General features: G+C 40.8%; 1 protein-coding gene across 3 annotated transcripts; it reads right to left on the bottom strand.

The window, feature by feature from the left end:
* Positions 1–1,440: 1,440 nt before the first annotated feature.
* LOC130276935 (galectin-12-like) lies at positions 1,441–19,073 on the bottom strand. Of its 3 annotated transcripts, none has more exons than XM_056526967.1 (9): positions 19,008–19,073; positions 14,826–14,914; positions 10,393–10,606; positions 9,155–9,274; positions 8,929–8,967; positions 8,148–8,174; positions 7,879–7,970; positions 6,127–6,289; positions 1,441–2,600 (listed from the first exon to the last, which is right to left on the bottom strand). In XM_056526967.1, exons 1-9 carry the CDS (start codon positions 19,050–19,052, stop codon positions 2,454–2,456), a joined length of 936 nt encoding a protein of 311 aa, XP_056382942.1. In that variant the 5' UTR covers positions 19,053–19,073; the 3' UTR covers positions 1,441–2,453. The 3 variants fall into 3 exon arrangements, with proteins under 3 accessions (XP_056382942.1, XP_056382943.1, XP_056382941.1); XM_056526968.1 differs by having other exon boundaries at positions 18,988–19,042; XM_056526966.1 differs by lacking the exon at positions 19,008–19,073 and adding an exon at positions 15,775–16,056.
* Positions 19,074–22,559: the final 3,486 nt, after the last annotated feature.

Raw genomic sequence — 22,559 nt, 5'->3', positions numbered from 1 at the left:
ATAGATAGATAGGTAGATAGTTATCCACATGTGCATTTTCGCAAAGCGAAAATAACTGTGAATATGCGAATTTCGCGAATATAGGACAAATATTCGTCCATCGCGAACTCAAATATGGCATATGCCGTTCATCACTAGTGCCAAGCAGCTTTACCCTCCTCTGCGGTCAGCACAGTGTCAATGTAGCTATGAGCTGATCGGATGAGCCATGCAGGACTGTCTGGATGTCATGGATTCATGTTTTTATAACTTTAGTTTTTGACGTTTTACACCATTTCATCTGTCATTGCAGAGATGTCTCGGGAACAATTGGAAGGAGTGGTCCGCACAGTTGAGACCCTTTTAAGTGAGGCAGAGGCACTGAGAGCACGGTGCCAAAAACAGAGTGATGAAGTGAGACAACTGTGTGAGGATCTCAGGAATGAGAACCGGGACCTGGTAGAACGATTTTCCCAGGCAGAGCATGATCTGGTTGACATAAAACGCTCGGTCAATGAGCTAATGGACACTAAAGTGGCATTCGAAGCCAGGGAAAGGCAGGTGCGAAAACTGAGCAAGCAACTCTAAAAGAAGAACTCAAACAGATATGGATTCCGCTGTTTCTGAATAGAACCCTGTCGATTGGTTAGACACAAGTCAATGTAGGTTTATTAACAGGTTGTAAGGACCTATTGTTTCCAGTACATCCATTATGTACTTAATCTCATTAGATATTCTGGTTATTTAGGCATCTCTGAAGAGAACCAGTATATTGCATTTAAATAGTGCTGTAAAAGAAATTAATATATATACATCATTTGGTACATCAAGAGAACAACCTCTTACCATTGCTTAGTCGTATTGCACTAGCCAAAATTTTGTCCGATGCAGCAGAGCTTTATGTACATATTTTTACTTTTCTATAGCTATTACCTGGAACATAGAGAATCCTCCAAAGCGTTAAAATGGTTTTATTGTCATATGTAAGCAAGACATTTTCACTCATAGAAAATCACGTGTCCTAAAAGGGTCACACTTGTTAAGGTCCATATGTTCATTGAATACATTCGCAGTATGTCAATGTATACTGCTATGGTCCTGTGCTGTGCCCATTTCTTTTACTAGGCCAAATGTAGTCTGCTAATGACTATGTTAGACCCATTCCTAAGATTCTACTGTAAGCCGTGCTTTGGAGTTCTGCAGAATTGCAGTATATTCTCAAAGAGAGTACCTAACAGTATATGTGGGCATACTGTGCTGCCAGCATGCCAACGTATGCAGGGGAAATAGGGCGGTAGCAAACAGTCAGAGATCTACACACTTTACAACTAACAGAGAAGAAGGTTATGAAACAGGAAACATCCCTGTATGGCTTGTGTGACGACAGATACAAGAATGAGACTGCTCAGCTGTGTTCAGGAGACTGTTCTGATAGCAATGTAAATTAAAAGAGAACTGTAATCTGAGTATGACCTTTATTTTAACTCATTTTTGACTATGCATTTATTTTCTTCGAATCAATGTACAAACACCATGTCTAGGTATAAAATGCATCAGATGATCAATGTAAACACAAATATATGGCAGCAACACGTTTCCTATAGGTTATAGTTAGGTCAGGAAGGTAAACATAATACAAGTAGACAATAACCTAAAACATGATCTGGTACACTGAAATGTAACTGTTCAGAACATTATTGCTATACTAGCTTTGCCAGTAATTTAAGTATTATCATGCAAGGGTTAAGCAGAATGCTCTGTTTTGTAAGGAGCACTGAGCAGCTTAAGAATGATTAACTGGGAATTGGGGACAGTGTGACAAAGCAGAAAAAATACTTAGCTGCTTCTTAGCTGATACACTTGTAAAAGTCTATCCACAAATATAGGACTTATTGCCTCTACCCATTGCATGAGAGATGACCAAGTAATGCTAAACAAAATATATCTATCATACTTCTAGGATCATCTTTACAGCAGATACTGGGCCAAATGGATGAATTTACAGTATCACATCACAATAGCCATGTGTCCAAGGCACTGAGGTTTATGGTTCAGAGATGGCAGTCACATATTTGGCACATGTATATTTATATCTATTTCATAAATGATATGTAGTTTGCATCAGAAAAGAAAATAGTGAGAAAATTATTGCGTCCTTTGGAAAGGCACATGGTGAAATTGTGCCCCGATAACATTGGGAGTCCTGAAAACCATTGACAAAGCACAGGGTTACGCGATTTCATGGGATTTTGATATAATGGTGCCCAGTAACTTTGTACACAATACATTGCTTAGTTGCAAATATTTAGCAGTTTGAGCTTCATGAGAACCATCAAGATGTTCCAAGCTGTTCTTATAGCTGTGAGATAAAAGCCGGTCAAACCTGAGGGCAGTCATAGAGTTCTGCAAAGCTGAAGTGCAATTTTTCCTTGATCAAGTGTCTTTCCAAGGACAGAATCTCCAATTCCTTCCAATCAGCATTTTACATAATAAATTATTGCGGTACCATTGATCTGGAACTCATCGATGGATTTCAGATCTAGCGAAGGAGGGCAGAAGTCCCCAAGTGGGGTCCCATTGATGGCAAGTCTGAACATGCCGGACTCGATAAGGACTAGAACCTGGATAGAGAAGAGAAAAAGGATGATTTAGAACATTAGGCTATTACACGGAAATGTGTTTTCCCACACCCAGACATTGTTTTAGAAGTATTAAATAATGTTGTTAAAGAATAAAAATAATAATAGAGATATATCTGTCTCTATTTGTGTGTGTATATATCTTTAGAAAACAAATACTTTCAAACTTTAGAGCTGTCAGCAGAAAAACAGTGGTGTAAATCTGGACATGGCTAAATAGACTAGTTATAAGGATTCCAGGCATACCTTTTATGTTTCAATTGTGCTCTTCAGCACTGAGATGTTGTTTTTTTAGAGAATATGCAAATGAGGCTTGAAACCCCACCCCCAGTGTTGCAAGAGACCAGGTAGGAACAGCTTATGTCTTTTTATTACCACCCACCAACCCGCTTGCACCTGCCTACCCCATTTGACTGATGGCCATTGAATAGAGAGGAGATAGGCTGAATTTACCTGGACTCTTGCCCCCTGGGCTGTTGAGCCTCATTTGCATGATTACAAAAAACCTATAGAAATAATAAAAGCTATGCCTGGAATTCTGATAACCGTCTCCCTCTAGCCATGGGCTTATTTACACCCAGGTTTTTCTGCTAACAGGTCTGCTTTAAAACACCAAAATAGTGTGCAGTATTAGCACCAACTTCCTAGCTGTATTTATGTTTTTAGGAGGCAAAATTGACAGGTTAATGCGTAGAAGATTATGCATATGACCAGAGACGGCTCTACCATTAGGAGAGTTAGGCGGTCGCCTAAGGCCTTGCATTAGCAGAGGCCTTGATGGCCACCTAGCTTGCCCCCTAAGAAAGTAAAATAATTGGCGATGTGCACAATTTACGCATCACCAGTCAATTTTGTACAGGAGCAGGGAACAGGAATCCCTGCTCCTTTACTCCCAGCTCTGCAGGTCTTACTGTGCAGGCCAAACACAATGACGTCATCTCATCGCACACAGCCTGCACTAGAAGTCCTGCACTGGAGGATACTCTAGCACGAAGGAGGACCCCTGGCGGCTCCGGAGATAAGACTGAGCGCTGCTGAACCAGAGAGCGCGGACACCAAACTGCAGGTGAGAGGGCAATTACAGCGGGGGGACTGAAATAAGGGAAAGTAGGACACAGGTAATATTAAAGGGAGCAGGGCCACTATTAAGGGGTAAGAAGAAGTCTGTAAGGGGGACAGGAGGGGTTTATAATTGGGTAGGAGGAGGACAAGTATTTTAGAACAGAAGGAGAATATTGCACTATATAAGGGGGTACAGGGGGACAGGAAGAGGACATTATATAAGGGGAGACAGGAGGAGAAGAAGAGGGCTCTATAAAAGGGGGTACAGGAGGAGAAGAGGCTTTATATAAGGGGGTACAGGAAGAGGGCTCTATATAAGGGGGTACAGCTGCAGCTGAAGAGCAGCAGGACAGGGGAGGTTCTTCAGGGCAGTGTCAGGAAGGAGAAGACATAACGGGGCAGCAGAGCCTTAGGGAGTGCCCCTGCCTGTTACTATGAGGTCCCTTAAGGTCCAGTTTCTGTTGCTTCCATTTTGCATCTCATAGCACCCTGCAGACCGGACACACAGTGGTAAGTACTCCTGTTACACTTTCTGGCAACAGGGTGACATCTCAGTCATCTGTCATTAGGATACGCGATTTATGAAGCCTTTATAGATTTTGAGGTATTATTTTTCTATTCTTTTTTTATTGCCGAAGGCACAAAAGTCCAGTAGAGAGTATTTTTACTGAGTGAGACAAGAATGGGAGAGAGAGGAAAAAGAAAGGAAGCGCTCCCTTGTAACATATATCAAAATGGTGTGCACCCTCCACCACACCACAGTGATACACTGACCTTTGAGGTAGTTGCACCTAATGGCAGGTTGGTGTATAAAATGAGTAGTGGCTGCTTCACTCTGACCAGTATCGGGGCTCCTGGCAGATGCCAATGGACAATAGTAGTGTACCAAAAGGAAAAAAAGGCTGATCTATGAGGCGCTGCTCTTAATGCCAGACCACAGCAGCGCAAGGAAACACACAGGACCTATGGACCAGAAACTCATTGCATCTTTATTACACTTTGGGCAACTGGTATTGGACCTGATGAAGGTGCCAGAGTGGTGCCGAAATGCGTAGTCCCTTTTGGCTATGAATAAAAACCTATTGTCCTGTGCTGACCTGAGTCCTTAGTCTCTACTTGCAATAAGAGCAGTGCCTCATAGACCAGCCTTTTTTTCCCTTTTGATTCACTACTTTTTACTGAGTGCAAAAAGGGTTTATAAACAAAACAGAAATGTAAATCTGGAGCCGCTGCAGTAACTCGCTCTGTGACTTGGTATCTCTGATACCTGTATCCAAGCAGCCACCCAGTATTTTACACAATACAGTCCCTTGACCCGGGTGCTGCCACCCCACACTACCTTGTGACATCTCGTCAGTGAGGGCCTCATGTTCAAGTTTCGCCTAGGGCCTCACAAAGTCTAGAGCCTCCTCTGCATATGACACAGAGCTGGTACTCCTATATTCTGTTCAAGGCAGGAAAAGAATTGTGGCTGACCCAATAAATGCCTGCCCGTTCAGCCAATCATTGGCCACAGTGGTGTCTCATCGCGGCAAGTGATTGGCTGAATGGGCAGGTCTAGCACCAAAAAGATAGGGGATCAGGGACCAAAAGGAACTGAATGGGAGCTGTGAGGACGGTGTAGGAAAGTATAGCCTTGTTTTTTGTTTTTTCCCCGGCTACCAAAGATTGATTTCTTTATTTTTTAATCTGAAATACCCCTTTAGATGAGTATTCAGCAAAAAAAAAAAAAAAAAAGTTGTTTAAAAAAGGGTCAGGGTGTCTGTAAATATAACGGATACTTACCTACCCAGTTCCCACTGCTGCCATTTTGATAATGCCCTTGTTTCCTTGCGCCAAATGTCTTGACAAAGCAGAAGACACCTGCTCAGCCAGGGATTGGTTGAATGGGCATCTCCTGTTTGTTAAAGACATTGCCAGGAAGTTGCAGGAACCTGGGCAACATTGTAAGAGAAGCTACAATGACTGTGCAATTGTCATGTGGCAGAGAAAACCCACTCTTTAATGCTTAAAGTAGATAAGGGAGGTATCCCCTATTATTATTCCTATATTTTTTAAGTGCCTATTTTTAAAGGCCTAGGTATTATTTTTAAAAAGCTTGACCCTTTAAAATATTTTTCTTTCACTTGACAACCATCAAAGAGAATGTTGCCTTTTTGAAAATTTTGGCTGGACTGGTGGCTTTTTAGTCCCTAAAATTCAATACACAAAAAAAAAAAAAAAAAAAAAAGTTTAAAAAAAAGTGGTGTATACATACAATAGATCAGGTGGTGCACAGCTTGTGTCTGTTTCCTTACAGTTTTTAGCATTTGAGATATCTATTATAAGTTGTGCAACAATAAAATAACATCCCAAACACTACTCCTATTCATTTTCTATAGTGATGGATCTTATTTTAAATCTAACACATGCTGCCTAATGTCAATCTTATAGCCAAAGAACTTACCTCAAAATATCTCTCTTTATGGAACACAAAGAAAGGGGTTTGGATTTTTTGTGGCTCTGCCCATGACTGACCCATGTTGTAGTTGTAACATAAAGATTGGTCTTTGAAGTTTGCAGTCAGGTTAAAAGGGGTGGTATTTTTAGATTTCAATGAGAAAATTATTCTATAAGAAAACATGATACAAGATATCAGATATTAATGAAAAAAGGCCCATGTTTCCAAGTATGTAGATAATAAAATAAAAAAAACATTTATCATCAGGTATACACCTGCTTAACACTTTTTATTCAAGGGTGGCCCCATCCAAAGAAAAAACATCACCAAACTATAGGGCTTAGTTCTCACAAAGTATTTTGGGGCTCCTTTTGGTCAGTATTATTATTATTTTTTATCAAAAACTAGGACGGAGTTCAAAATACACCACAAAAAGTCAAATTGTGAACGGGCTTCACAGTAGAGATCTAGTTGAACTGTTCTAGTATCTTATCTGCATTTTAACTAGCAAACCACTTAAAGGGGTACTCCGCCCCTAGATCGCCGCAGTCCCGCGGCTGGTGACCCCCGGGGATCGCTGCTGCGGCACCGCAGTTCGCTCTGCACGTAATGACGGGCAATACAGGGGCCGGAGTATCGTTACGTCATGGCTCCGCCCCTCGTGACATCACGACCTGCCCCTTTCAATACAAGTCTATGGGAGGGGGCGTGGCGGTCGTCATGCCCCCTGCCATAGACTTGCATTAAGGGGACGGGGCGTGATGTCATGAGGGGCGGAGCCATGACGTAACGATGCTCCGGCCCCTGTATCGCTCGTCATTACGCACAGAGCGAACTTGCTCTGTGCAGTAATGATAGCGCAGATGCCGCAGCGGAGATCCCGGGGGTCACCAGCAGCGGGACTGCGGCGATCTGACATCTTATCCCCTATCCTTTGGATAGGGGATAAGATGTCTAGGGGCGGAGTACCCCTTTAACCATGCGAAAAGCACACCAGAAACTTTCCACTTAGTCTATGTTTGTAAGGTAACTATTAAAACTCCTCACTCATCTGCTTAAAAGGTGCAAGAGACCGTTATAACAAGACTTCCACAGAACATTTTGTAAAGTTATTTATACATTATTCCAGTGCCTGAAGTAGGCTCAATCCTGGTTTTGGTGAAAATACTGACCATAATACTATGTGGAAATTCAGCCTCAACTATATAAATGCCCATGTTGTAGATAAATTAAGGAGCCACTGAACCTGACCACACATGATCAGAACACATACAGCTATTTTATAGCGAATAAAACAAAACAATGATGTTTTCTGTATTTTTTGTATCCACGCTACTTAAAAGGATGTTAAAATAAAAAACAAATATATATATATATATATATATATATATATATATATATATATATATAATAAAAAATAAAATACAAATCTGTAAATAGCAGCATGCTGATGGTTTCCAGGTATTACACACGGGGGAAAAAATGAATACAGTTATCATGGAAAAATAGGAAGATATATATTACAAAGATCATATACACTTGGCTGACAATACAACCTATGTTAGCTAAAGGCAGAACCTTGGTGCTTGCTGGGCCCAGTAGACACATATGTTAAAATGGAAGATGGGGAAATGCCTTGTTACAGGTTTTGTATTGTGACACAGAAGCTTCATGTGATGCCCATAAGCACTGGCAAAATAATTTGGGATATCCATGTGACATAATGGAAAACACAATAGTAAGTCATAGTCAACTAACTGTAATGGGTGAGCAGTCACCAAACCCCGAACCAAGATCATGTGACCTTCTGACAAACCCTTGGGAAATGACTCGGACAGGGGAAGAACCAACTGTTTGGAAGGAAAAATAAAAGGTGTTTGTAAGAAAAAAAAATTACATACACACACACACACACACACAAACACACACTCACAAAATGGCAGTAGGTGACGTCAGTAGTGCACACCACAGTGTTACCATGTAAAACCCTATATAATATGACATACAGAACATGTATAATTACTCACCACTCCTGCATGTCCCCGATGTAAAGGCTTAAAGAGACCACAATAACTGAAATTAATAAATTTGATATTCAGTTTTCCACAACATTGCATAAAAAGATACAGCAATTGACCTTTTAGTGTATGCAAGGGTGAACACAGACAGCAGAGGGCCCCTGTTGTGTAACATCAATATTAGGGCCCCGCTCAATAATCCAAAGCCAAAGCTGGCCCATGAACGTTTAGCAAAATAAACTGAGGCTTAAAAGGGGTACTCCACCCCTAGACATCTTATCCTGCCACACCCCCTCCATTCATATCTGTAAGAGGGGGCGTGACAGACGTTTCTCCTATCACTAGAGAGATAGACATTGTATACATCTCCGTTCAAAAGATCCATTCATGAGTCCTGTCAAGTTGCACAACAGACACCAATGGGTTCCATTGACATTATTGGGTCTTTCTGGTTGGCTTTTTGATGTCCGTTGTTTTGCAGGGTTTGAGCGGAGACGTATTTTGTTGCCGTATTTTGTTCCTTGGCTCATGTCCCGCTGTTTCAATGCACTCAATGAACAGAGCCTAATGCTGATGTGCATGTAGACTAAGAAACATTTTGAACAAGCAAAAATATTTGTTCTTTATTCTCTTAAATTTTTTTTCTAAAGAATATCTAAAAAAAAAGAACTGCTATTTAAACTGTAGATTGAGATTATTAACTGTACATTGTATGCTTCATCTAGTCTGAAAAAATTGCAACAACTACTGAATTTTATTGTATTGAAATAGTAAGAATCTTATACATTACCTGACACAATGGATAGTCTGTCATTGCCTCCTGAAAAGGCTATTGTAATTAGAGAGAAAAAAATATATAGATATAAGATTTATATATATATATATATATATATTATATATATACACACACACACTATCATATACACTACAACAAATTAAAGCCTTATACAAATACAAAGTTTAGAAAATTAGGCAAAGTTTAGAAAGTAATGGTATAATAGAATATCCCAACTTGCATTACTGTTCAGGAACGAGATCTCCTTTAAAGTGACATCTCCATAAATCCCCAATGTGTCCACATCATGGAGCGGAAGGCGATACAGGAAATCCAGGAAATGCTGTCCACCAATGCTGACCTATATTAGGAAAAAAAATCAAGTTACACCAGAAAACCCTTTTCCCGGAGTGAGTCACAGAGACACAGACAAATCCCATTCAATCAGTACAGGCGCAGGAACAGTCCCTGCTCCTATCCTATCCGTGCAGTAAGTCATAAATCGTATGCCAGCCACTCAGTTCACATTCATTGGGTCAGGTGCAGAATGCTCGGCCTAGTGAATTATTGCTGTCTGGGGGTAAACAGTAAAGCTGTGGGCTAATTCACATTTGTGTACATAGGGCGTAACAGTATTTCTGGCCATTAAATACATTTAATATCACATTTTTTATCAGTTTTTCCCTTTGTGGGCTCCATCTCAAATTTGTTATTGTCCCTGAACTAGTGGTTGGAGCCTAGCCTCTACGAGGTCTCCCATATAGAGCACATGCAGAAGAGGGGATTCTGCTTACCTAAGATGCAGCAACATGGAGGACATTATTGAGCAGCAAGAGCAGTCCAAGCTGTCAATCAAGCCCTGGAATGAGATCTGGTGTCTATTATTAACGCCTATAGATTTTATGCAGTCTTCCTGTTGGCCTCTGATGCCCTCCCATAGTTCCCTGCCCCCTATTGACTTCTATGGGAAGTATGTAACTTGATCCCTCAGTGAGCTAATAGTCTGTCTCTTCTTTTAAAACTGAGCTGTTTTTCAGAGTAAAAGAGATTTGGTAGGGGCTGCAGAAAAGGAGCCTAATATGAAAAAAAAAGAGGCATTTTAATGTATGCAAAGATTGTTGAAACAACAGCGACTCGCCATGTCCATTACTATGTATGGCAATGAACTTAAGTGATGGAGGGAACTAATGGTCATCTAGGTGATGGATCCTTGTTGGGAAGGTTACCCCCTTCCTTTCCTGTAAGCACCCCCTGTAGCTATGTCCCTGCATATCTTCACGTTCACTGGAAAACTAAAGCACCAACTTTCCCAGGAGAAGAAAGAGAGAGGAGGAAAAAAATGTATAGTAGAAATATTGACATTCAGTATGTTTGTAAACAGTAAATGAGGAATAGTGTTGGAGGAAATGAATCCCCCAATGGAGGCTGCTATTTCTCTTTTCTATATCTTCACCAGATCACAACCCATCTGCTTCTTACCTTTACTTTATCAGCAAGAAAAAGGAAAATCAGCACAAAAGATTCTCCTTTTCTTAGTGGGAATCTTGAGAACTTGACCTCATCTAGCCACTGGTCCTTCCGCAGGGTATTGCAGATTACATGTGTTTCCGAAGAAGAGAAACGTGGATTGAAGTGAAAGGCGACATCAGAGCGAGGAAGAGAGCTGCACCCGCACTGAAAGTCAATCTGGAACCTGTGAATCATAGGCAGATCTTACAAAAACATCACAGTCTAAGATGCCTATTGTCAGAAATGGGGGCGTCTCAGCATAGGGTCCAGCAACAACTGAAGGTCATTGCAGAGGGCCAGGAATTATCATCCACATTCATTCTACCTTATAGACCTGTATTAACTTTAAAGGGGTTACCCAGGAATAGAAAAACAGAGCGGTTTCATTCAAAAAACATCAGCACACCTGTCCTCAGGTTTTGGGTGGTATTCAGTTTCATTGACGTTACTGCAGCCAAGTTGTAGTTTCACACACAAACAGGACAGGGATGGTGCACTTTTTAGAGGAAATTAAAGGGGTATTCCAGGAAAGAACTTTTTTTTATATATCAACTGGCTCCAGAAGGTTAAACAGATTTGTAAATTGCTTCTATTAAAAAATCTTAATCCTTTCAGTACTTATGCGCTTCTGAAGTTAAAGGGTACCTCTCATCAAAAAAAACTTTTGATATATTATAGATTAATGTATGCGGAATAACTTTACAATTGCATGTTATTAAAAAATATGCTTCTTTCTATTTAATTTTCCACTTTGAAGAAATGACCACTAGGGGTCTCCCTACCAGTCCTGGCAGCAAGCATTTCAGACTCATGCTGGAGTCCTAAACACTACGAGCTGCCAGTCTGCTTTGTTCACAAAGGAGAAAACTCAGAGCTGCCAGCCTGCTTTGTTCACAGCCTGTTTGGCTATGAACAAAGCAGGCTGGCAGCTCTGAGTGTTTAGGACTCCAGCATGAGTCAGAAATGCTTGCTGACAGGACTGATCGGGAAAAATACAATAGAAAGAAGCATATTTTTCATTAACATGCTATTGGAAAGTTATTCAACATTCATTAATTCATCTAAAATATCTCAAAAGTTTATTTGATGAGAGGTACCCTTTAAGGTTTTTCTTTTCTGTCTAAATCCTCTCTGATGACTCGGGAAACGCCCAGTTTAGAACCAAATCCCCATAGCAAACCTCTTCTAAACTGGGCGTTTCCCCGAGACAGGTGTCATCAGAGAGGATTTAGAAAGAAAAGAACAACCTTAACTTTAGAAGCTCATAAGTACAGAAAGGATTAAGATTTTTTAATAGAAGTAATTTACAAATCTGTTTAACTTTCTGGAGCCAGTTGATATATAAAAAAAGGTTTTTTCCTGGAATACCCCTTTAACTCTGCTGTTCTGGATATTCAATATATGAAACAGCACTCCAGTTTTGTTTTGTTTTGGTACATACAATGCAAATTCACCACCACTATTCCTACAGCTGCATCAATATTTTTCATTACTGCAGCTGTGTCATGTGATCACCACTATGACCATCAGAAGACAGTGCTTAACAAGTCACAGAAAGTGGTCTATTCTGGGTCAGCTGACTTACTCAGTAAGACAAAATCTTCTCTCTGCTCACAGACCCCTCCCCACTTAGCTGGTGGGATGGGATCAGGAAATATATAGTAGTTCTACACATCCCCCAAGGCTGTGTTCACACATTTTTTTAGCAGTTTTTTTCCTTAGTTTTTGCCATATTTTCCAGAAATTTCTGCAAAATGGCACTATTTTACTGCAACTGTAATGTAGTGCATGCCTTGTGCTTACCTATTGTTACAGTGTTTTGATCATGTTTTTGCTAAGATTTTTTAAAATTGGTGTAAAGTCATACATTTTTAACATGATTTGAAAAAAATCTCAGTAAAAACACGGTCAAAGCATTGAAAAAAATGCATCAACGTGTGAACGCAACCTAAATACTTCAAATCTTACTTTAAATAAAACACCTTAATTGTGAAATAAAACCCCAAACTGTGGACTGAGCCAACCTACATATGGACTAATCAGTTCACCTGCAGCTGTATCGATGAACTGCAGTGATAAGACTCCCTTCCCCTCTCTGCAATGCCAGAGGTTTCATGGGAAACGGAGGCAGCAGTAGAAAAAAATTTCAGTGCGGAAATACAAATCAATACTTAAAAACCAGCGTCTGATATATCTGCTCAAACAGGTAAGCACAAAGAATGCACAAGAACTGCTACATTAGTTTCTAATAATAGCACATGTTCGCAATATAAACAAAAATACATTTCCCGGAGTGCTTCTTTAAAGGGGTACCAAAGGATAGGATAAGGGGTAAGATGTCTAGCGGTAGAGTACCCATTTAAAAGGTTTTCTAGTTTTGTGTTGATAAAGTTTAATCACTATACAAATTAGAAGTTCTACAACTTTCTTACATACTTTGAGTTCCTCGGATCATCTATTCATACTAGTCATTCTTTCCCGCTTCCTTTTTAAAAAAATATTTTAAACCTTTATGTTTTTTAACCCCTTCAACAGGATATACTATTATGTCATCAATCATTAACACTAGGGATGTACCAATACCGATATTGGTATCGGTATTGGGACAGATACTGGACATTTGCACGAGTAATTATACTTATGTCCCCAATACCTAATGAGATCCCTGCCGACGGGACCCCTGCCAACAGGTATCAGGAAGGTACACTGTGCCGGGACCTGTGGCTAATGCCAAACATCACCGATCGTGGTCATGTCAGACATTACCTATTTATCGCGGCATCTAAAAGTCCTGAAATTAAGTGCTGGTTAGCTTAGAGATACTGATCGGGATCGGGGTGATCTCTAAGCTAACCAGCACTTAATTTCAGGTCTTTTAGATGCTGCGATAAAGGGGTAATGTCTGACATGACCACGATCAGTAATGGCCGGCCGGAGGTCCCTTACCGTGCTCTGGGCCGTTCAATCATCGCTCCTATACTGCAGCAAGCCATGGCAGGCAGTTGTAAAGGAGCGCTGATAACAATGGCATAGCATTGATCAGTGTATGAAATCTACAGATCGGGGACTAAATGGGGACTTAACTTTAGTCCCTATGGGGAGTAAAAAATTGTGGGGAAAAAATGTGGAAAAAGAAAAAATAATAAATGAGAATTAACCCCTTTTCAAAAGGTTTGTAAAAAAAAAATATTTATTATATATAATTTTCTTTTTAAAACATCCCCTTTTTACCACTTAAAAAAAACCCTGTCACATGACAGTTAAAAAGTATTGGTAATTGGTATCGGGGAGTACTTTTTAAAAAATGTATTGGTACTCTGTCTTAAGAAAATGGTATCAGGACATCCCTAATTAACACCATCCTGACTATGACATAATATCACAGAGAGTTAAAACAGAAAGTATATCAGAAAGTTGCAGAACATTTCACTTATACAGTGACCCCTCAACTTACAATGGCCTCAACATACAATAGTTTTAACATACCATGGTCTTTTCTGGACCATTGTAGCTTGAAATCAGACTGACCATACACTGCTATGGACAGTCCAGATCTGTGAAACATGTCAATGGCTGGAAGAACTGACCAATCAGAATGGGCATTTTACTGGTAAAACCCCTGTATTACTGAAGCGTATGCACTGACTGGTGTCTGGTAGCGCCCCCTACAGTACAGGGAGGTATTACATGTTCTGTACTACTCTTTACCTATGCCACAGTTACAGTTAGCTGCTCCTTTGGACACCAGGTGGGGGCGGCTCCATTTAACTTTTTTAGGACATTGCATGTACTGTACAGGACCCTGAAGAAGCTCCTGTCCTCTACATAGACAGTGATTTACAGCTCCCAGCAGATCTTTCTTACTTTTTTATGTTAGGATTTGCTTTATATGTATTAGTTATCTACTTATTTTTTTTTAATCCTCACTTTTTCCTATTTTTGGGTGACATTTTGGGGCTTTAGAACCAATTGCCAGGTTTCCATAGAGTTATGGTCTCAACATACAATGGTTTAAACATACAATGGTCGTCCTGTAACCAATTAATATTGCAACGTGAGAGACCACTGTACAACAATTCAGCTTTAAGGACCTAAACCTGAAAAACCTTGTATGTACAAAGGAAACTAAGTAGGCTTCTTCTCCAGGGAGATGGAATGCAGTCTTTCACGTGAGGATTCTCCCTGGGCTTCAAGCCGCAGCCACTGCAGGATCACAAGGCTCAGGAGTCATCATATGACCAACCAAGAAGCCTCACAAGGAAAAGGAAGTCCTGTCTCTAGTAAGATAAATATAATTTAATGTAAGTCAGAGATAGCTATATGCCCTGGATACAAAGACGAGAAAACAGGGTTTGCAAAAGGTTAAAACCATAAACAGAAGATGAGTACAGTAAGCTTCATACCTAGAAGCATTGCTGCCGACACTTCCTTGTACAAGGATCATTCGTCCACTTCGTAGACCCCCATATATTGTGCATATATAAGGCACAACCTGTATAATCACATAAAATAATGATGAGAAGTAACACAATTGCACATATAACACAGTGTCAGATGATGTACAATAAAACTGACCCTCCTTTCCGGAATCTGAATAGTAACTTATAGTTATACGATATGTCTAAAATATATTCTACAATCTTCTGAATAGTGGGAGAGAGGGTGGTCTAACTACTGGACCCCCACAATCATTATGGCTCATAAATAATTCTGGACTGAGTGTACAGACTTCACATGAAGAGGACTGTGCGGGCCACTGCACATCATCAGTATAGGACAGAATGGTCTAAGCACTTCTTCGTAGTACCCCTTTAACCCCTTAACGACCACGAGCGTATATTTACGTATATCCCAGGGCAGTCTTTAATTTTGATTGAACCCTGGGCAAGCAATTATCTTTAGGTCATGTAACAGCAGTCCCCTTTATTTGTACTGTATAAACAGCAGTCCCCTTTATTCGTACTGTATAAACAGCAGTCCCCTTTAGTCGTATAAACCGCAGCCCCCTGTAGGTAGTATAAACAAAAGCCCCTTTCAGGTAGTATAAACAGAAGCCCCTTTCAGGTAGTATAAACAGAAGCCCCTTTCAGGTAGTATAAACAGAAGCCCCTTTCAGGTAGTATAAACAGAAGCCCCTTTAGATGTTACTAGTGGCAGCCCCTTTTAGTTAGTACAACAGCAGCCTCCTTTAGTTAGTATAATAGAAACCCCCTTTAGGTAGTATAAACAGTTGTACCCTATAGGTAGTTTAACATCAGCCCCTTTTAGGTAGTATAACAGAAGCCCCCTTTAGGTAGTATTGCAAAGCCCCCTTTAGGTAGTATAACAGAACACAACAAAAAACACACTCACCAACCTCCCGCAGCCTCTTCTCTCTTCCTGTCTTCTCCAGTTTGCACTTCGGCACATAATGATGACGTCACTTGCATGCCGGAGTGCAGAGGAACAACACTCGGGTGTCTTGTTGGTTTTCTGCATATTGCAGGCAATCACAAGAGTGATTGACAGGGCAAGGAGCCAATGGCTCTTCGCTATGTCAATAAGCCGAGCGCCGCATTTAACTATAGGCGCGTCAGTAAGACACGCTTATAGTTTAAAGTGTGGTGGCCTAGTATGGAAGTTGTTACCCTGTACCCTTGCTGCCCTGTCAGGCAGCCTCCTCACAGTGTCCCCTGCATCTGTTCTACTGTAATTGTATATTATCCCCTAAGTTATGTATATAAAAATGTTGCATCTTTATGAAAGGTTAACATACTGTATGATCATCAGTTGTCATGTGATTGTTATCCAGGAAGTATCAGTGACCAGGTGACTTAAGGGTGACCAATGGGACCCCACCAGAGTCTCCCCCATAAAAGCCCTGGGAGGAGTCTCTTCTTGCTCTTAGTTCCTGAGTCTTTGCTGAGGTGCAGTCGAGCCTAAGAGTGTGTCTGGAGTCATAGGTGGCCTCAAGTCAAGTCTGCAGCCATACGCTACAAGTAAGCTAAAGACACAGCTTAGTCCGTCACTGTCATCTACTGTCAAGTCAACGTGGCCTGCACTAGATTGTCCAAAACCACTGCAAGTCCCAGCAAGCCCTTGAGGTCTCTGAAGTCAATGGTCACCTCCGTGGGCCTGACTGTATAGACTGTGCCATCTGTCACTCAGTAAAGCTACCTAACTTGGCGTCTGAGTCATTATTGCCCCTGTGCCTAGCCCAGGATCCAGTGGTATACTTTTGGATTGTATAGAGGATAAACCACGCCCTGGCGTCACGAATACAAGGGGTTAATGCCATTTGCCCCTAGGATAATTCCATCTGCCTTGTATCACACCCCATACCACAAAAGCATCTTGGACCGGCCGGCCTGGTGCCTGTCACTTCACTGCCGCTGCAAAACATGGCAGGGCAGAGTGACAGCTTGCAGGCGGTTCGGCTAGCTGGATGAGCTGCATCAATTTAGTTAAGCACATTTACATTGGGGGGGGGGCATAGCCTGATGTAGGGGGGGCCTTGGCCCCCTCTTGCACCTCTCTGGAGACACCACTAGGGGTAAAGAGCTAGCTGCTTTGGATCCCCAGGAATGATAGGGCCCAGTGCAGCTGCCCTTTTGCCCAGCGTTAAAGATGGCCATGTAGGCTCCCTTCATACCCGGCAGGTCCTGGTTGCTATAAGCAGCCAGGACCCATGGCTAATACCGGACATCCCCGATCGGGCTGATGTCAGGTATTAACCCTTTATACACCACGATCAAAGTTGATTGCGGCATCTAAAACGGGAGAAAACAGTTGCTGGTTATCTCCGTGGGCTGTTCGGGACCGCCGCAGTGAAATAGCAGCGTCCCGACCAGCTGAGAGGAAGTGGGAGGCTTCTTACCTGGCTTAAGTCGCTCTGCTGCTCCATGCTGGAGCAGCAGAGCACCTATAACACTGATCAATAATATGCTATTGCATAGCCTTGAACAGTGTATGCAAGCCAAGGATTGCATATAATAGTCCCTTATGGACAAAAAAAATATATACATATATAAAAGATAAATAGGATTTAACACTTTCCTTATTAAAAGTTTGAATCCCCTCTTTTCCCATTAAAATAAATAATAATATGTAAACAAAAATAAAAAAGGAACATATGTGGTATCGCTGCGTGCATAAATGTCCGAACTATAAAAATATAATGTTATTTAAACCACACGTCAATGCCGTACACGTAAAAAAATTCCAAAGTCTGAGATTGCGTATTTTTGGTCACTTGGTATGCCTTAAAAAACGTTTAACCCCTTAAGGACTGGGGTTTTTTCCGTTTTTGCACTTTAGTTTTTTGCTCCTTGACTTTAAAAAATCATAACTCTTTCAATTTTGCACCTAAAAATCCATATGATGGCTTATTTTTAGCGCCACCAATTCTACTTTGTAATGACGTCAGTCATTTTGCCCAAAAATCTACGGTGAAACGGAAAAAAAATTATTGAAAATAAAAAAATGTTGTTTTGTCATTTTTGGGGGCTTACGTTTCTAAGTTAGTACATTTTTGGGTAAAAATGACACCTTATCTTTATTCTCTAGGTCCATACGATTATAATGATCCCCTACTTATATAGGTTTGATTTTGTCGTACTTCTGGAAAAAATCATAACTACATGCAGGAAAATTTATACGTTTAAAATTGTCATTTCTGACCCCTATAACTTTTTTTATTTTTCCGCGTATGGGCCGATATGAGGGCTCATTTTTTGCACCGTGTTCTGAAGTTTTCAGCGGTACAATTATTGTATTGATCTGACTTATTGATCGCTTTTTATTCATTTTTTCATGACCAAAAACGCCATTGACCGTGCGGTTTAATTAACGATATATTTTTATAGTTTGGACATTTCCGCACGCGACGATACCATATATGTTTATTTTTATTTTTATTATTCTTTGCACAGGTTTTCATAAATCTTCCCCTATATAGCTTAGATTTGGACCCTATAATGCATATGTGTTATGGCCTTCAGCTGAGATGCAACACAATTCAACATGGTGATCTTTGGTCATGGGCCCCATTTTTATTTTTGCCCAGGGATAGAGATGAGCAAACTTACAGCAAATTCGATTTGTCACGAACTTCTCGGCTCAGCAGTTGATGACTTAGCTGAACTAATTTATGCAGGAAAAGTCATCAACTGCCGAGCCGAGAAGTTCGTGACAAATCAAATTTACTGTAAGTTCGCTCATCTCTAAATAGTATTAAAGATATTGTAAGTGTTATCTTCCAGTGGTCTTCAACTTGCGGACCTCCAGATGTTGCAAAACTACAACTCCCTGGACAGCCGTTGGCTGTCCAGGCATGCTGGGAGTTGTAGTTTTGCAACATCTGGAGGTCCGCAGGTTGAAGACCACTTGCCTGTGCGGGCATGCTGGGAGTTGTAGTTTTGCAACATCTGGAGGTCCGCAGGTTGAAGACCACTGGTCTAGGCCTTTATATGGCTCTTATCAATGGCAAACAATGCATTTCTGACAATAGACTATTAACCCTTCCCACCGGTTACTAGTTGCACACGTCTAGCTCTAGAGACACGCATGACATATGGCAGACAATACCAGGATTATCCCGTACACACCGGATAGAAGACAGGCGGCCGTAACAGCAGGGAGAGTGGATCCATATCTTCTTGTATCAAGCAATGGTTGAGTCACACATGGGGAAGTACTTGCAAACCACTCCTTTTTTTTTTTTTCTTCTTACTTAACACTTCTCCTGCTGGACACTTGTAGATAACGTTCCAAACTAGACTCAGCAGCAGGCACAAGCTGTGATCTATTGGTTACATATTTTAATAGAAAAGCCCAATTTATCTCATTCTGCAGACGGCTATTAAAAAGGCAAAAGCCTAGATCTGACTGTACACTGTACACTTCTTTTAGAACGCAGAACTCTGTCTCAAGACTAAGATAATTATGTCATAGGAAAGTGCCTTAAAGGGAATCTGTCAGTTCTGTTTGCTGCTGCTAAGAGCTGCAGACACCATCGCATAGCTGCAAGTAGAGATGAGCGAATTTACAGTAAATTCGATTCGTCACGAACTTCTCGGCTCGGCAGTTGATGACTTTTCCTGCATAAATTAGTTCAGCTTTCAGGTGCTCCGGTGGGCTGGAAAAGGTGGATACAGTCCTAGGAGACTCTTTCTTAGGAATGTATTCACTTTTTCCAGCCCACCGGAGCACCTGAAGGCTGAACTAATTTACGCAGGATAAGTAATCAACTGCCGAGCCGAGAAGTTTGTGACTAATCGAATTTACTGTAAGTTCGCTCATCTCTAGCTGCAAGGTTAAGTTTCTACTTGTTTTTTTTTTTTTTTTTGGGGGGGGGGGGATAAATGCCAATAAAAACCCCAACTCTGCCGCAAGGCGTTTTATTTTTTTTGGCCAAAAAACGCTGCTGCCAGATGTTAGCTGTAAATCAATGAGAAATCGCAAAATTCTTATTACACTTGGCGTTTTTTTTTCTTTATCCTTTTGGCATCCTGTTTTTTAGCGTTTTTCAGCTCCTTGGCGGTTTTCCAAAACCACAGCATGTTGAGCCACTGGCGATTTTTTCGTCAAAATCGTGGCTTTTTTCTCCCATAGAAGTCTATTGGAGTGAAAAAAACGCTAAGAAAAACGATATGTGGGTTTTAACTTTGGCGTTTTTGCAGGCGGTTTTTATTCTTTTTTGGACTTCAGTGGTCCAAAAAAGTGATGGAGATACCTTTTTTAATAAAATTTCGTAGGGTACCATTAGAAGAAAAAAAAAGAAAAAAAAAGATACAGTAGTGAAGGAAAAAATTGTATCTAACGAAGTGTATCTTTTTTATCACAACATTTTTACTAATTTTTAAAACAGGGATCAATTTATGTGGGCGGACAGGGACCTAAAAATATAGTCGACAATAATAAAAATGTAGTGTGTGTGTTTTCCACTTTTTTCTTTATTTTTTAAATTTTTTTAGGTAGTACTACTACTCCCAGCATGGAACACACTGTTCTATGATGGGTGTAGTAGTACCTGCACTAATAGACAGATTGCGCTTTGCGATCCTCCTGTATAAGGTATAGATGCGTCTGGCTGCTCTTCTATGGTCTCCTACACTGAAGTACATATACACACCTATTCATATTTCCCGAAGAGAGCTGTGATTGGCCAGATGGTTCCAGCCAATCACAGCTCTCTGTGGGAAATATGAATATGAGTATATATACATCAGTGCAGGAGACCATAGAAGAGCGCCCCCCCCCCCCCCGCATCTATAAATTATACAGAGGATCACAGCGGGTGTCAGGAGTGAGATCCACTGTGATCTTTCCTTAACTGCAGGTACTACTACTCCCAACATGGAGTACACTCTGCTCCATGCAGGGGGTGTCAGAAGTTACACTCAGTGCAATCTGTCTATTAATGCAGATACTACAGCTCCCAGCATGGAGCAGAGTGTGCAAGGTCATTCACACAGCAGAATTTCTTTTGGGGAATGTTTGATGCGGAAATCCCACTTTCCGTGTTCAGTAAAAGTCTGGTCTTTTAATTTTCTGGACTTCAGCTGCGGATTCCTATTGAAGTCAATGGGGATTACATTTCGGTGCAAAATGGTGCGTGCGGATTACATGTGAAATTTGTGTGGAATTTAAACTTAGCTTTAAAAAAGGCCACCTTTTTACTGTGTTGCGGAATCATGCAAAAAGTATCCAGAAATTCTGCATCAATCCTGCGTCAATTCCGTAAATGCTGGACAGATGCGGAATTGAAGCCAAAATGAATGACAATGCAGAATTGATGCTGACATGCAGAAAGTTTGCCCTGTGAACACGGCCTAAGGTTAACAGCAAGGTTTACATTTTAATGATGGAGTTTGGGGTAGAGTCCCTGAGATATCAGAATATTAAAAGAAGACATCTGATACATTGCTATGGGTAACTGTGCCATTTTTCCTCTACTTAGTTTTGATATCCCCCCCTAAAAAAATTGGACAATATTTCCTTTAATTCATTCACCAATCCCCAAAAAGGGGGACAAACCCATTCCTCTTGGGGAGCAAATCCCTTGTGTAAGGCCCACCCCTAAAACTTATCTTTATTATATCACTAAAAAAGGTAAATTCCTAAATAAACACACACAGATTATTTTTTATATATAAAAAGATTAAAAAAATTAGTCAGTGTATTGTCCCCAACTTCTTTTAAGCCCACTAGATGGTGCTATTGCTTGACAACTTACATGGACATTTATCAATGGGTTTAGTCAGGTGTTCTTTACTATATTTGTCTCAAAATTGTCGCAACTGCGACTACGTGTGTTTTCGTGCGACAATTTACATGAAGAACAAGAAAAGCAAGAAAATTCAAACTTGCTTACGTAGTAAATTTTTTAAAATGGATTTGCTTTAGTCGGGTATTTCTCAACTGCGACAGTCGCAACTGCGCAAATAAAAGTCGTAACAAGGTTAAAAATTTACTAAATTTACTCCAGCTCAAACATGGAGCAGAATAAGCTACTACCAAAGTAAAAAAGGAAAAATTGCTTACGTGAAAGAAAATTATCAACAGGCTGAAACCAGTTGATAAATAAGTCACACATAAGCAAAAAAAAAGTAAGGAAAAAATTACTAAAAAAAAAGAATACATAAGCAAACATTGATAAATGTCCCTCTTAGAGATCATGCCCTCTATCTGCCTTTTGCACTATGTAATGAGCGTTATGATAGAAAGGGCTTCTCTCCAGCAATCTGAGAATACAATGCTGTGCTAAAAATCAATCAGTTTGCCTGCCCTGATGTTTCGCTAGTAGAGACTAGCTTTCTCAAAGGGACATAAGGCTACTGCGTCGGCGTTCTTCTCCACTGTTTATATAACTTATCTTGACCCCATCCTATCCTGTGTTCTGTCCCCCTCCAATCTGCTCATGCCACGTCAGTGGCTAGTGATGGGATTCGGCATCACTGCCCTCACATGCTCTGCGCTTGTGATGACGCTTGCGCTGTGCTGGACAGTGAATTCTGGCGCATGCACTGTTTAACTCATGCCAAGGTGCCTGCGCATCGGAGCATCTATCTTACTCCAGGCAGTCCTTTGACACATGTGCAGTGTCGCCTGCGTGTCTGTGCTCCTTACCTATACCTATACTCTTTGACTATCTCCTT

This window comes from Hyla sarda, chromosome 6, assembly GCF_029499605.1.
Source record: "Hyla sarda isolate aHylSar1 chromosome 6, aHylSar1.hap1, whole genome shotgun sequence".
Lineage (NCBI taxonomy): Eukaryota > Metazoa > Chordata > Amphibia > Anura > Hylidae > Hyla > Hyla sarda.
Note: the sequence above shows the minus strand (reverse complement) of the source record. Positions and strands in the feature narration are given on the sequence as shown.

Excerpts from the sequence above, each read along its gene's own strand:
- LOC130276935 (XM_056526966.1), bottom strand. The coding sequence starts at position 15,900 with ATGCAGAAAACCAACAAGACACCCGAGTGTTGTTCCTCTGCACTCCGG. Across the intron at positions 14,915-15,774 it reads GAAGAGGCTGCGGGAGGTTG|GTTGTGCCTTATATATGCAC; the intron begins GTGAGTGTGTTT and ends GTGATTATACAG. Across the intron at positions 8,968-9,154 it reads TCTCGTTCCTGAACAGTAAT|CCTTTTCAGGAGGCAATGAC; the intron begins GCAAGTTGGGAT and ends TAATTACAATAG.